We start from the raw sequence: 15577 nt of genomic DNA on the forward strand, positions 1-15577 counted from the left end.
AATATTATTAATGCACCAAAGAATAATGAATAGGAAAAGAAAGATATTATAAGAAGTTAAACAAGAAACCAAAGAGGGTTTCAAACACAGATTATAAAAATAATAACGGCATATGTTCTAATTTAATGACAACCAAACTTGATGTGAAGAAAAAAAAATCAAGTGTTTGTCATATTCAACCATTGATACAGAGCAATCTTTATGCTCTTCAGTCCCATAAGATCCAACTACGGTTAACCGCTAATGCAGTAAATATAAGAATGTTATTACTAATTGTTTAATATATCCTGGAATCCTATTATAAATTGGCCTTCATAAGTTATCCACAACCTAAAGGAATGTTATTTCAGTTGGAACAGAAATTAAATTTGTTCCACTGATTCAACATTTAATTACACCCATCACTATAAATACATTTAGTAACGTTGAATACCTATTTGTCACTATATTAAAGCAATAGCTAGGTTAAAACACAAAGATTCTATTTATTTTTTTAAAAAATCTATCATTCTATCTGTTTTTTTAAAAAAATGTCAGCCAATTGCACATCAACCCTGCAAATTTAAAGACTAGCTAATCAAACCGTTAGGAAAAATAATTTATGATGCAACAAAACATAAACAGACAAGTAATCCAGAAAGTAGGAATCATTGTGCTATTTGGACAAGGCAGGATTTCTAGATCACATTAATTTTGAAGATTGACTACTTTCAGTGCATGGTTCTAAACATTCTGTTGGAAGGAAAAGGTCCAGTCCACTCTCTCCAGTCAGGAAGATGATATTGGCACAATGGACGAAATTAAAAGATGGGAAATCGAGCTGCTGGGAAAGAAGGTTTCTTTATTTCGGAAGCCAAAAACTGCAGTGACAACAGCATTGAGTTCCGGGTCAGGTGGCAACCTGGTCTGGTGAGTGGATGGACTTTTATATTATTTTGGGGCTGTGTGACTGAGATTTCTAGGCTTGTGAGGAAATAGTTTCAAGCGTGTGTCTTTGGTTATTTTAATTGTGGTGGCTTGGTTTATATTGTGGCTGGGAGGTCATGCCCTGTCCTTGAGGACAGGTAAGGGAATGCAGATTTTAGGTGACTTTGCCTCGCTGCTTTTTAATCTGTTCGATTCCAATCTTCTGCAGAGGCTGCATCTGAAGGTGTTTTGTTTATGAAGTTTATGAAACTAAATATCCATTCAGAGGGGCTGGCCTCTTGAGTGGTTTTACTTCAGGGAAGCTTTTTCTCTTCCACAGAGGATGGGGCAGGGGTGAAATCTACTTAACTTCCCTACCAGTTTGGAAGTTTGAGCGCCATCACCATGTCCGATTTTTGATCCTCTGTGCATACACAAAGCCTTCTGTGCATGCGCAGAGGGTCAAAAATGGATTACTTCCCGGTTAAAACCAGGAAGTAATGACCTCTGGGCGGGTGGCCAGAGTCTTGTGCTGCTGCCACTACCAGTTCGCCGAACCATGCGCCACTACCGGTTTGCGCAAGCCAGACAGAACTGGCAGATTTCACCACTGGGATGGAGTTATTACTTTGCTTATATGGTGGTTTTCTTATATTAAAAGGCGGGTGGGGATTTTCCCTTCAACTGAAAACAGTTTCCTGGAATACTACTGGCTGGTTTAATAAGCATAATGATATTTATTTTATTCAATAATTAAGTAATTTTTGTTATCATACTATTATAGGAAACATAGATGACAATTTTCTCTGTACTCCATTTATTGTAAAGGTTTCTAGAATTTCCAAAAAAGGGCTTAACAACCCAGATTTAACAATCCTTGTCTCAAGCGCTTTAAAGGGAGAGACAAATTTAGTAAGGACATTATGAGTAGCACACTATTATAATCCAATTAAAACTAAAGCAAAATTAAATATTTATTTTTAATCAGTTGAAACACCATCTCAAATTAAACATATTTGGACAAAATTGGAATAATACAATAAAATGTGCTTTTAAAATTCCCCAACACACATATTATGATTCTGGGAGTTTAGATGCCAGAATTGTCCCTAATAAGGAAGTATCAGTAGCCAAGTTTCCTTATTGCCAAAGATTGCCAAATCTTAGGCAACTGAATTGTATCACAGACAGTTGAAAAACCAGAACTTCAACTATGCAGGTTCTTGTTTAGCTAGTATTTATAATGTTATATTTTACAATTTTAAATAGTACATGATCATGCTGGTGAATTCGCATTTACTTGTGGGTGAGACACCAGCATGTTAGATTACTGATTAACATTAACCAGTTGGCCAAATTATTTAAGGTCAGCTTCAGATCATATCAAGCCACAATTTTAAGTTTGTTAACCAATGATAAAGATGTCCGTCTGATCCAACATTATTCACTGGATGTTCTTCAGGAAAGGAATTTATACTGCAGGATTATTTGGACTAAATAATTTAAATAATTATTTTAATCAGACTTTAAATTCTACTCAAGCTTTAGATTTGAGAACATCTATAATAAAAGATGGGAGTTTTGCAAAAAAAAAAAAAGGCTTTTATATGCTAACAAATCTAATCAATGAAACGATAGTATCTGCATCAAATCAAAGAAATACTCAAATGGGTATTATTTCCAGTTGATTTGATGCAGACTGCCACAGCTAAGAAAAAAAATGCTTTATATTTTTCATATAGAAAATGTAATTTACAATAGACTCCCTTTAAGATATTATAAGTCAAAAATATATAAGAGATTAATATCGTGCTTCCCCGAAAATAAGATCCTGTTTTACATTTTTTTGAACCCTGAAATAAGTGCTTGGCCTTATTGCCATGTGCTCAAAAGCCCGATTGGGCTTATTATCAGGGGATGTCTTATTTTGGGGAAAACAGGATACATCAGAAGAAACAGAAGCAGAGAGATATTCCTAGTTATTATTAATAAATGCTTCTCTGTAAAAAAAAAAAAGACTCCAAAACCTTTTGGAAATTAATCTCCAGAGCTCTCCCTCTTCCCTCAGTCTCAGATTGTTGCATATTATTCAGCTTTTAAAAATGTTTTAAATCAATATTTATGGAATTTGACAAGGTTCCATCAAACGCCTTAAACAATAAAGGGTATCCTTTATTGGAGATACTATTCACTGCAGTATAGGAAGCCCTTGACTTACTATCACAATTGAGCCCAAAATTTATGTTACTAAGTGACACTATCGTTAAGTGACTTGTTCCATTTTTTTACCTTTCTTGTCACAGTTGTTAAGTGAATCACTGCAATTATTAAGTTTCTACTAGCTACATTAATCAATTGTTTATCCATGTAATCAATATGGTTATTAAGGGAATCTGGCTTGTCCATCGACTTTGCTTATCAGAGTGTTCCCACATCTCAGGGGTTGCCACAAAGAAGAGGGAGTCAAACTATTTTCCAAAGCACCTGAGGGTAGAACAAGAAGCAATGGGTGGAAACTAATCAAGGAAAGAAGCAACTTAGAACTAAGGAGAAATTTCCTGACAGTTAGAACAATTAATCAGTGGAACAACTTGCCTCCAGAAGGTGTGAATTTTCCAACACTGGCAGTTTTTAAGAAGATGTTGGTTAACCATTTGTCTGAAGTGGTGTAGGGTCTTCCTCCATAAGCAGGGGGTTGGACTAGAAAATCTCCAAGATCCCTTCGAACTCTGTTATTCTATTCTATTCTATTCTATTCTATTCTATTCTATTCTATTCTATTCTATTCTATTCTATTCTATTCTATTGATCACATAACCCCGGGACACTGCAACCATCATAAATATAAACCCATTGCCAAATGTCTGAATTTTGATCACATGACATGCCACTTTTTTCAGTACTGCTGCAACTTTGAACTGTCATTCAATGAACTGTTGTAAATTGAGAACTATCCGTAGACAGCTCTGGTTTGATCCTGTCAAGCTGGAATAGGTCTATAAGAATCTTCCTATATAAAAATGCAGTTACAGAAAAATCTACCAATTATAGGCCAATCAGCTTGACATCAATCCTGGAAAACTTTACGGAAGACATTTAAATGAAAAATTAATGTCTTACCTTGAAGAATATTTTGTTTTAAAAAATATTCAGGCTCCTTTTAGAAAAGGCAGGTCAACAATTGATTAATGTAGCTAGTAGAAAGTATCTATTTCTCTGAAAAGTAAAAGTTTTGCTGTTTTCATAGATTTTAAAGCTGCTTTTGCTAATAGAATAAAACTGGACCAAATTAGAGAATTTTATATTATATATTACATATTTAACAAAGGCATTGAATCGAGATAGTATAATAATTAGATAAAACAGAAAAGATTCCCTTACAAAAGATATTACAATGAATAAGCGAGACTAAGTTGCTTCCTGACCCCCTACTTCATAAACATGTAGGTTAAATCTTTTTTTTGGGGGGGGGGGGTCATGAATGTCAAGAAAATTAAATAGTGTATCCACCTCCTCCCATTTTGTCCATGCTTCTTGAGATAATCCTAAGTATGAATGATTTGGTTATGTAACCTCAAAATATGTTTTTAAAACATGTTGATTTTACTGAATCATCTTGTAATTGCTAAATTGCTCTCTTACTTGGTACATAAAATCAGATTGAATTGGCTCCAGATTGGCTGAGTTTCATATAGGATAGTAACAGAAAAAGTATTTATTATGCAATCATCCTGCCTCATTGACTGAAATTTTACCTAGGGAATTGTTTCCTACCAGCGGTGGGTCTCCAATATTCTTACCACTGGTTCGCCCCACATGCGTGCACTCTGCGCATGTGCCCAGCCTTGAAAACGTGGCTAAATAGGGCGGCATTATGACGGGGCGGGTGGGCAGGCCCACCTGCAGTCGCTGCTACTGGTTTACCCAAACCGGTCCAAACCAGCTGAATACTACCTCTATTTCCCACCATTTCTTATGTCATTATTTTGATAAGCATTGTTATGTGCAATGAATTATGATTATGGACTGTTGGAAGAAAAATCCAAGCCGGGAGAAAGATGCTGGAAATAAAATGGAGGCTAATTGGAAAGCAGGATTCTGTTTATTTGGATGCCAGAAACTTCAGTGACAGCAGTAATGTTTCTGGGGTGGATGTCCAAATGGCTGAATGAGTGGATGGATCTTTATAGGGTTCTGATTGAGATGCTCCAGGGGTTGTGCAATGTAGTGAGCCTTGTGCCTTTTGCTATTCTAATCCCATCAACTTTCTGGGAGCTGGACTGAAGGCGTTTTATTTATGAATGGGCTGGCTTGGATTTCTTAATGGGCACAAAATATTCATCACTAAAGATTTCAGCCATCTGCTGGAGGCTGTTTCCTATAGCAGGAAGACTGAAGCTACTTTCTGCCTTTAAGAGCATGTTTCTTCATTTCTCCTAAGGGAAAATATTCTATCCGACCTCTTTTAATATTAAGAACAAAGAATAGTTTAATCTGGGAGGGGGGAGTTTCCTACAGCATTCATATATTTGAAGAGAACAAAATCATATCCTTCATTGGCAGTCAGCATCCACTTTTTCCCAGCTTGAATAAATCAAACCTCTCTTAAAATAATGAAAAAATAATAATGAAAACAATTCTCTGATTTGGTGGCATTAAAATCCTTTTCAATGTATTCCAGATATCAGAGAGCAAACTGTCCAAAATTATCAGATTCAAAGTAGACTTATTAAAAGTTAATAAAGTAACCTAAATTAAGATTAATTTAAACCAGTCACAATCTACACATGGCAAATGGGATTTTCACTTTTTTGAAGAAAAAAAAGATTCTGATTAATTAATGGGAGGTTTCATCTAGTGGGAATCCTGATGCTTCTGGAAAGCCAATACACAACAAAAGATTTAGCAAAAAACTTAAAAACCCATACATCTGTCTGTGTGTGTGTGTGTGTGTGTGTGTGTGTGTGTGTGTGTGTGTGTGTATGTTTGTTTATTTGTTTGTTTGCTTGTTTCCATTGTTTTCAATAAGCTTCTGAGCCTTTTCTTTTTGAAAATATGCAAATTATTATGAATACAACATGCCACATCAATTCTGTTTAATCTGCTTGTCTTCCTAGTAATACATCTTAGTGAATTCATTAGGAAGGCATTTCAGCCTCAGCGTATCTTAAATCACCCAAAACAAATACAACAGTTAGAGTTTTCAGTCAATTCGACAAATGCTTCCCTGGAAATACAACCTACCAGGATACCGGAGGCTGTTAGAGAAAGGTGCCTAAATATACCCTTAAAACAGTAAGGAATTTGCAAAGCAACTAGCCAAGCAACTGCTGTTGTCCTGGGACAACTCTTTAAATGAAACCTAATTATTTTATTTTATTTTATTTTATTATTTTTATTTTATCATTTTATTTTATTATTATTCTTTTTATATTTTATTTTATTTTATTTTGTTAAAGTGAGGCCAAGCACACTAAAAGCGTCTGCCTGCGGGCGACCGACTTTGAAAGAGGACTATTTAAAATACTGCTGAACGGCTCTCTCTGAGCAAGAAACTACAATTCCCAAGATGCAACGCTTGACGCTCGATGCGTCAACAGAAGGACGCCGCGCAGGTAACCGCAGCGGACTAGAGGTAAACGGAAAGTCTTCGAGGAACGTTTATCTTCCTTGGGCTGGTTTTTTTTTTTTTTCGCCTCCTTTGCTGGGCTTAACCGCACTCCCCTCCCCCTTAGTTCCGTAGATCATCTTCATCGTCCGTTGAAACGAACCCAAGTCTGAGCCTGCAGGCAAAAGCCTTTACCAGGCGTCCATTTCCCAGTGTGGATGGAAAAAGGCAAAGCTTCTTAAAGTTACAGAGAGAAATCCAATATTGTTTCAGACAGGAAAAGTACAAATGTCGGGCTGATATACAAGTTCCAATTTCTGGATTGGAAATGGGCTATAGACCCTCGTTTGTCCTGGAAAAACTTAAGGATCGAACTGGGATGGGAAGCCACCAGGAAATCTTAAGGATGTAGGCTTGGAGGCAACTGCAATTCTCTCCCTTATTGTAGCCAAGAACATTTGAATTGAGGTTTTTAATCCGAGTCTGTCTCCTTGCCTGGCAAATAAACTCTCTAGAAGCCTGCCTGGCGCATATGAAATAAGGCCCTCATTTGTTTGAGGACTGAGTCCTTGTGGGGTGTATTTTCAGACACAAAATACAAGGTTGTTGGAGTGGGGGAGGTGCCTTTGAATCAGTTTTGTAACCTAGGCAAGGATTTTGGAATTGATCTGTCACTGCTCCTTTAGGACTGAGAGTGAGTGATTAGCTCAAAGCCACCTGCTTGGCATCCGTGGCTAAGACAGGATTTGTACTCAAGACTCCTTGTTCCCAGTCTAGTACCTTAACCACCAAACAAAACTGGTTCTATTATTAATGCTTAAGAAGCATTATCTTTTTTTTTATGTACACTGAGAGCATATGCACCAAGACAAATTCCTTGTGTGTCCAATCACACTTGGCCAATAAAAAAGTTATATTCTATTCTACATCAAGCACATTCTATAAAATCATTTTGTATGCTACTGAATTTTTTCCAATACTAACTGTTTTAAAATCTAAGGAATTTCAAAAACAATCTCAATAATGCATCTGTTATTCCTGCAGAGCAGAATAAAGCATTTTGATGTTTGAATGTGCTGAGGAAAACAAGTTTTCAATGTGAGTCCCAGAGAAGTAGCAATAAGATTTTTATTACATCTGATTAAGCCATGTGAAATATGAGGTCCTAGTATGTTATATCTGCATTAGTAAGTTATGCATAGAGCAGCCATTATGACTATGACAGCTAACATCATGGAGTTAACAGCTGGCAAGAGAAGGGATTTGTCTTTGATAGAAGTATGGTAACAACCAAGAATTCATAAAAATCTTTAGTCCAAATTAGCAGCCTCTACAAGAAGAGAAGTGATAACTGCAAATGGTACTTTTCAACTCTGCTTTTGTTAGACTTTTATTTATTGTTCATTAAGTAGCAAGCTTTATTCCAGAAGAATCACTTTGAATTATTTTCCATGTAGCCTCTTGTTTTGTTGAATTATTTATAGGCTATGTCTATTGTCTTTTGAATTTGGTTACGCTATAAATGTGAAATCAGATCAATATAATGTGATTTGATCCAGTTTTTCAGCCTTTGTATTACCTTTTTAATCAAACAGATAATGGAGGATAGTGAAGGAAATCCAAAAAAGCAACTGATTTCTGAGCTTCACCAGCTTGCTGCTGATGGAAACAAAGCCAGACTTACAGCACTTCTGGATCATTCTCCTTCTCTTATCAATGAAACTGCTAGGAATGGTTGGACAGCCCTAATGTATGCGACTAGAAATGGTCACTTTGACACTGTGCGGGTTCTTCTTGATAAGGGGTAAGAAAAAAAAAGAAAAATAACATTGTTCAACTTGTCTAAAGTTACCGCCTTTTTGAAAATTCCTACTCTGTGGAGGTGATTCTATTTGCTAGAGCAGTAATACATTCATTTAGATTCACACAGTTAAAATGAGCAAAGAAAAAATTACATTAAATGCAGCTAAAATGCATTTGAAATGCATGAAAAAGAAAATGAAAAAGAAAACGTGTATTTTGTCTTTTCACTGGGAATTCAAGGCAATGCACACTGGGTTATTTTATTTGTCTCATTTTATTAACATAGGCAATAGTGTGAAGTAAGCTGAGATAGTGACTGGTTCAAGATCATGACTAAGTGCTGTGAACCTGAGTTTACATAGAATTGAGTCCTAGGAAAGTGGAAAGTGTGATAAAGAAACCCAAACTAACTGCATCTTGATTCTGTTTGTTATAAAATGGAGTGAAAAGAAACTCTGGCATACTTCGAAGGTTTCGATACTATAGTATTGTTACTATAACAATAAAATAGAATTCCTGGAATTCTTATCATGTCTAATTGTTGACCTGGCTTACTTCAAAGAGTTAACAATAGTTTTGAAAGACTGTCAGAATTATTTTCAGCTACTTTGTCTTGCTTTCTACTTTCTAAGGACTGAGTTGTGTTTTTGCTTTCTTTCATTCGCATTTCATTCCTTTTCCCTAACTGTTGTTTTATCTCTGCTCAATATATATATATGTTCTGCAGTGAAAAGGTGTGGTAGTTCAAAATCCTAACTGGGCCATGATGTACTTTACTGTGTTCAGTGTTGATATTACATCACCATGAGATTAGGATATTTGTATGTTACCTGATATCATATGACATTCTGTCTGAAAATGTTACCACAAAGTAACTTTTGAATTTTTTTTTGTTCTAAAGGTGTGACAGGTTCAGAACGAATACTTCAAACCAGACTGCATTGGATATTGCTAGATTTTGGGGCTATAAAAACATAGCTAATTTATTAGCTAATGTGGAAGGTGGATTGGAGCCATTTTTCTTCACTTATCAAGTCAAAGAACAGGAGCATTATTTTTGCAGGACATTTTTGGATAGGAAGAGTGAGAAGAGAGTAGATTCAAAGTGGCTGAGCATGAAACAGAAGGAACCAACAACCATATATATCATTTTTTCAAATTTAAATCCTTTAGTTACATCAGATGATGGTGAACGTAGTTTCCAATATCCAAAGGTTAAGCTTTGTAAATTTTTCTATAAGGATATAAAGAGATATCTGGAGCAGACTAAAACTATCACTACAATTTTTATGGGAGTGGAACCTCAAAGAATAAATGCAAACGATTCAAATGCAGGCAAAGAAGATGAGAATGGCCTAATTACCTGGTTTGCACTTAGTATAGATGCTACAGCGGCTAATAGTTTTTTACAAGAGCATCCTGATTGTTACTTTCTTCATCCACCAATGCCTGCACTGTTGCAATTATCTGAAAATGAAGCTGGTAAGGTTCTGCTTATGTAGTGGGACAGAAGTAAAGAAAGTCTTTTGTAACATTCCTAATACAAGTTGGGTCACTTTGTAGGTATTTCACTTTACTTTGTGCAAAATCAGTCTAAAAATCCCTGCTTTGACTTAGGATTTAAGGGATTCTGATCTACATCCTTAGTTGGTTGTAGCTGAACTATCTATAACAGGGCTGTCAAACTTGTGGCTCGTGAGCTAGATGCATCACGTGCTGGCCACACCCATGCCCGGTTTAGCGAAGCGGAAAAAAGTCCAGATACGTCATGTGATGCCGCCATAATGACATGAGTTTGATACCCCTGATCTATAACAAGTATTAGCTCATGTTATCTCATGTCATTTCTATGTGATTATTACACTCTGCTGTAATAGAGTGTCTTAATTTCTAATATATTTGCAAGTCTACAAATTAGACATTGATAATCTATTTAGAGAAATCGTTTGCCTTTCTTGTCTCGTTTCCTTTTTCATTAAATTCCTTTTATTTTTTTCTTATGGTTTAGGATTATGTTTTTGTTAATAGCTGGATGTTAGAGAATTGTTCTGGTTACAGAACAATCTGTTGATAACTTTTAGCATGCTATTATTTAAGACCATTTCAATGTTCTGAAATATCACAAATATAAAGGTAATGACGAAAAAAATCTTCTGAACAGTATACAAACTGTTAAAAGCTAATTTTTGCATTGGTTTTAATGATACATTGGAAAGTTGGTGTTGTGGTATCTGCAGAAAAGAAGTTAGGCATTGACCAAATGTTTTATATGACCATTTTTAGGAATCATCGCTCAGGCTAGATCTGTGCTAGCATGGGATAACCGGTATCAATTTTGCCCAACATGTGGCAGTGCAACTAAATTAGAAGATGGAGGCTACAGGAAATTGTGCTTAAAAAAAGACTGCCCCAGCCATCAGGGAATTCATAATACATGCTTCCCAAGAGTTGGTAAGAGAATTGCTAGCATGTTGCTATTTCTTTGCTAATGGCAGTAAGAAAAATCAGAGTAATATGTAGCAATATGAATTCTGATTTGTCTCTGAATTCACCCATTAAACTAAAAATTACAGCCGTATGTATGGCATAACACAGCTGCAGGTCAACAGGTGGAACAACCATGTGAAATGGTTGATGTTTTAAAAACCCTTGATTTTTTAAAAACACTTCCATTATTATTATTTAGTGTATGATGAGATCATGACAGAAGACAAGTAAACATATATACACAGTCCACATAATTACAGGTAGCCCTTGACTTACAACAGTTCATTTAACGACAGTTCAAAGTTACAACTTTACTGAAAAAAGTGAAGTATGATTGTTTTTCACACTCACAATCATATGGCATCCCCATGGTCATATGTTTAAAATTCAGATGCTTGACAACTGACTCATATTTATGAAGGTATAAGTAAAACTTCGAGGGTATGGCAGTGGCCTTATAACCGGATGTCCAATTCAATCGCCTTTGGCATTGCTTCATGCAGATCTTCTAGGGAATCGGAGAGTATACATTGTGGACAAACTTGCAAAATATGTTTTAATAGTTGGCAAATCAGCACCACAATCACAACAAGGGGAATTTTTCCATCCCTACTGATACAAGGCAGAGGCACTTTTTCCAGTATCACACTTAATTTTGTTCAGTTTTGATCAGACAAAGCAAGGCAAGTCAAAACCAGATAGTTTTGTAGAGGGATGACTAATGATCAGGTTACATGAAGTCACCTTGGATCATTCCTTTCTCCAGGCATTCACAGGGTTTAAACTGGATTGATGTTAAATGAATAGTGTTCTCCAAGCTGGCCTACGGGATTTCAATCTTGTGATGGGCTGTTCATTGTCCTGGTGAATTGGGAGGGCCTTGTTGTTCAGCCTCTTGGACCCCACCATGTGGGGTGGGAAGGTTTTGCTAAGGAATGGGATGCAATGTGCAGAAAAGATACATGTTATCTGTGGAGTTGGACATCAATCATTTGGGTGTGGGAGCTGTTAAGTCACATGTTGGCACAATATTCAGCTGTGGAATAAACCAAAGCCATTGTTGTTTTTCATAGGTGTTCCTGCCAGTCTGTTCAGTAAATTGTTGTGGCTTTTCAATTTTTATAGATGTTTTTCCTAATGTTACCGGAAGGTTAGTGATCTGTCCAATGTTACCCCCAGGCAGGGGTCAAATGCTACAAACCGGTAGAAAAAATACTACTGGTTCACCAAACCGGTAGTAAAAAAACAGTTCCAATAATCAGCTGAGCAATGCACGATCGCCAAAACTTTTTTTAATTTTTGAAGCATTTTTTTACTACCGAGTCGGTAGTAAACCAGTAGCATTTTTACTACCGGTTTATAGCATTTCACCCCTGCCTGGGGGTAACATTGGACAGATCACTAACCTTCCGGTAACATCAGGAAAAAACATCTATAAAAATTGAAAAGCGGCACACTTGTGATCGTCGGAACCTTTTTTTTACCTTTTTAAAGCATTTTTTACTACCTATTTGCCCGAACTGGTAGTAAAAAATGTTCCCAAGATCACACACCACAGCTTATTTCACACACACATACCCCGCTGTTCTTCTTACTTTCCCAAGCCTCCTTTTGGTGTGTATTGTGCATGCGCGTGCAGCAAACATTTGGTGTGAACTGTGCATGTGCATGCTTGGCACGCAGCACACATGCACTGCCAGTGAACCGGTAGCAAACAGATTCAGACTTCACCACTGACCCCAGGTACTTTGGAGAATCATTACATTATAAAATGCAATTCCAGAACTTCATTGAAGGCTGATAATTTGCGTACCTGTTGCTGAAGTGGAATGCGGCTACTTCTGCTTTTGTTAAGCTTTGTTGGAAGTGCCAACAAAGAATTCTGGTTGATTTACAATATTAATCTTTAATTTTATTATTATACTTATTAATAGATAAACCCTTTGCTCAGTGTGTTAATTTATATCCAAAATTTCTTAGCTTTCTCACAAATCCACCATGCTTGAAATGTTTTCTTGTGTTTTTCATATAACCAACATTATCTTTATACATTTTTGATAATTTATCTGGTATCATACCTCAATGATAAATATTTTATATTTTTTTCTTAAATTATGATATATTGTAAATTTAATACCAGTTTCCCACATTCTCTACCAGGTGCCTACTTCTGTATTATAGCCAAAATTAATATCCATTTTATCATGAAAATTTTAACTTGTTCTTCTGTTTCAAATCTTAATAAAAATTGATACATTTTTGCTATTATATGTTCATCATTTGTGGATAGCCAAACTTCAAATTATTTATATTTTTCCAATTGTCTTTTTATACATATTAAACCTTTCTTTTAACTATGTAGATAAAAAACACTGAAAACAATTTCCTTCTCCAGTCAATTGCTCTCTTGACTCCAGTTCTTGTCTTCTCAGTCTTTCTATTCTGTATTTATCGATCTTGATATATTAGCAATTTCTCTACAAAAGAATGCTGCTTTTGCTGAGGTTAATAAACGTATCTTTGGGCAAAACTTGCGTTTATATTACTTTCATACATTAAATATGGCACTTCTTACATAGTAATTTCTAAAAACTATATTAACTTTAATGTACCATAAAAAACCATGCCACACTTCCAATTCTAAGATTCCTTTATTTTTCGAAAAGCCCATTCTTTCATCCAACTTAAACAAGCTACAAACCATATAGTTTTTGTATATTTTCCATAAATATTTGCAAATACAAAAATAAGGCAATAGACATCATTAAAATTAGATTCTCCTTTTTTATTAGTATTGTATGTGCATATGGATAAGCTAAGTTAGTTGGCTGATGTAACCTATAGTTAATAAATTGCACACTGATGTAGGGGCGGGTTTCAAAACCCTTCGCTACTGGTTCACTTGTGGATGTGCTTGCATTTGCGTCGCTTCTGCACATGTGCAAAAGCATCCGGGCAGGTAGGCGGAACCTCCCGCCGCTACCGGTTCGCCTGAATCGGTAGCAACCCACCACTGCACTGATGAGTAAACTCATATGTCACTTCAACCCTTCTGCCATCATAAAAATACTCTGCAATGTTTTCCTCTATAGTTGAAAAACAAGATTGCTTTATGCTTGCAAACATCTCGGGATTACAAGGTTGCCTCATGTGTCCTGGGTTATGGGTGGACTAAATGTAAGATCAAGCATTCAGATGTCTAAAAGCGAACATTTTAAAAATGTGTTTAGCCACATTATTATAGAAGAAGGATTCATTTGAGAGTAAAGACACAGTGGAATCTGCAGTCAGACGATAGAGGTCAAAAAAGGCAAGCTAAAGAAATACATATCTGTATGTGTGATGTATATACACAAGGGGCCAATTTACATTTCAGCTTCCTTGCCAATTTTATTCCCCTCCCCACCCTTTCTATGGATGCTGATGGCAAAGCAATAAAGTACATCGGACTTACTATTCTGAGTAAATATTACCACTATGTTGTCTCTAGAGATTTTGCATTCTTTCTCCTTCAGATATAACCAAGTTTAAAGTATTTAAATAATTGTTCCACTATATACTGTATATCCTTGCTTGTTTTCATCCTTATATATTTATTTGCATGTCATTTTAAAAGATTCATTTGTATTTTTATTTAGATCAGTTTTACATAGCTGCTTACTGTTAATTTCCTGTTTAATTTTTGTTAACTTTTTCACCTCATTCTCCAAGTGTATTATATATGTGTTTCTTATCTTTTTATTTTCCTTTTGGATCTTGGTTGATGCACACTCCTTACATTTCCTACGAGCTAGTTGAAAGTAGGAGTGAGAACTTTAAAAAATGTGATCAGGATGAGATATACCAGATCGCTGAGCCAACAGTTGGTAATTCCAGTAAAATTTCTTTAACAAAACAAGTAGTCAGCAAAATTTGAAACTCCTGCTCAATACTTTGCAGCATATAAATTTGCCACAGGTCATCAGTCTTTGAAGCATATTTACTTAATGGGATTGTCATATCTGTCATTTTGAGAGAATAAGATGAGAAGCCAACAAAAGGGTGGGGAATGAAACAAGAATATTGAATATAAAAATATGAAGGAACTGGATTGTGTATCTATACTTTTAAAAAAATCATTAAAAATGCAAGTTCTGAGACAGAGTAACCATCACATCTTACATCACATTTTTTTACCATACCTTTTGTCTGTTTTCTTTTACCCACTTGCAAATCCTACAGAGAGGCAGAAGAAAGAGGGGACAAAAGGAATGGTCTATATGGGAATCACTGGTTGAAATCTCATTTTTAATTTTTTTTTGAAGGACATCTTTCTGAATGAAAATGTCAAAACCTGACAAAAGAGACAGGACAATGTAGCAAATGCAGGTATTAAGATTGTGGAAAAAGATTGTTAGAAGAAGAGATGAAAAAGTGGAAAGAATACAGAATGGAAAGAACCAAGGAGAAAAAAAATTATCATACATTGCAGAGCTGTTATATTTAGCCTGTTTTAGAAAATAATATTCCTGAAAGGGCTACAGTAATAGAAGTGCAGCAGCTCTGATTTCAGTTGTGTGTTTCCAGCCAGTTGTTCTTAGATTCTACCAAATCTGTTGTGTTTCTGTCTATACCAGTAGAAACAATCAGGGTGTCATATTTTTCAATTATTTTCTTCTTTTTATTATTAACAGACCATTTACATTTGCTTCAATACCATTGCCTTTTTGCTTCAATAATTAATGTCCAAAGACTGGTCTGTTTAAAATTATAATTAAAGGAAAATTACAAATT

General features: G+C 35.6%; 1 protein-coding gene across 5 annotated transcripts in view; it reads left to right on the forward strand.

The window, feature by feature from the left end:
• The first annotated feature begins 6503 nt into the window (after nucleotides 1–6503).
• Nucleotides 6504–15577, forward strand: part of NUDT12 (nudix hydrolase 12) — a 68919-nt gene continuing 59845 nt past the window's right edge. For 2 of the 5 annotated variants that reach the window (XR_009153222.1, XM_058167053.1), the window contains exons 1-5: nucleotides 6523–6541; nucleotides 7559–7612; nucleotides 8110–8318; nucleotides 9219–9799; nucleotides 10601–10768. Coding sequence is in view for 2 of the 5 variants with exons in the window: in XM_058167053.1 (XP_058023036.1) it covers nucleotides 8113–8318; nucleotides 9219–9799; nucleotides 10601–10768 (955 nt within the window). In the remaining 3 variants the exon portion in view is untranslated. Of the gene's footprint in view, nucleotides 6542–7558; nucleotides 7613–8109; nucleotides 8319–9218; nucleotides 9800–10600; nucleotides 10769–15577 lie in introns of all 5 variants that reach the window. The other 3 variants (XR_009153224.1, XM_058167055.1, XR_009153223.1) reach the window with 3 other exon arrangements.

This window comes from Ahaetulla prasina, chromosome 2, assembly GCF_028640845.1.
Source record: "Ahaetulla prasina isolate Xishuangbanna chromosome 2, ASM2864084v1, whole genome shotgun sequence".
NCBI lineage: Eukaryota > Metazoa > Chordata > Lepidosauria > Squamata > Colubridae > Ahaetulla > Ahaetulla prasina.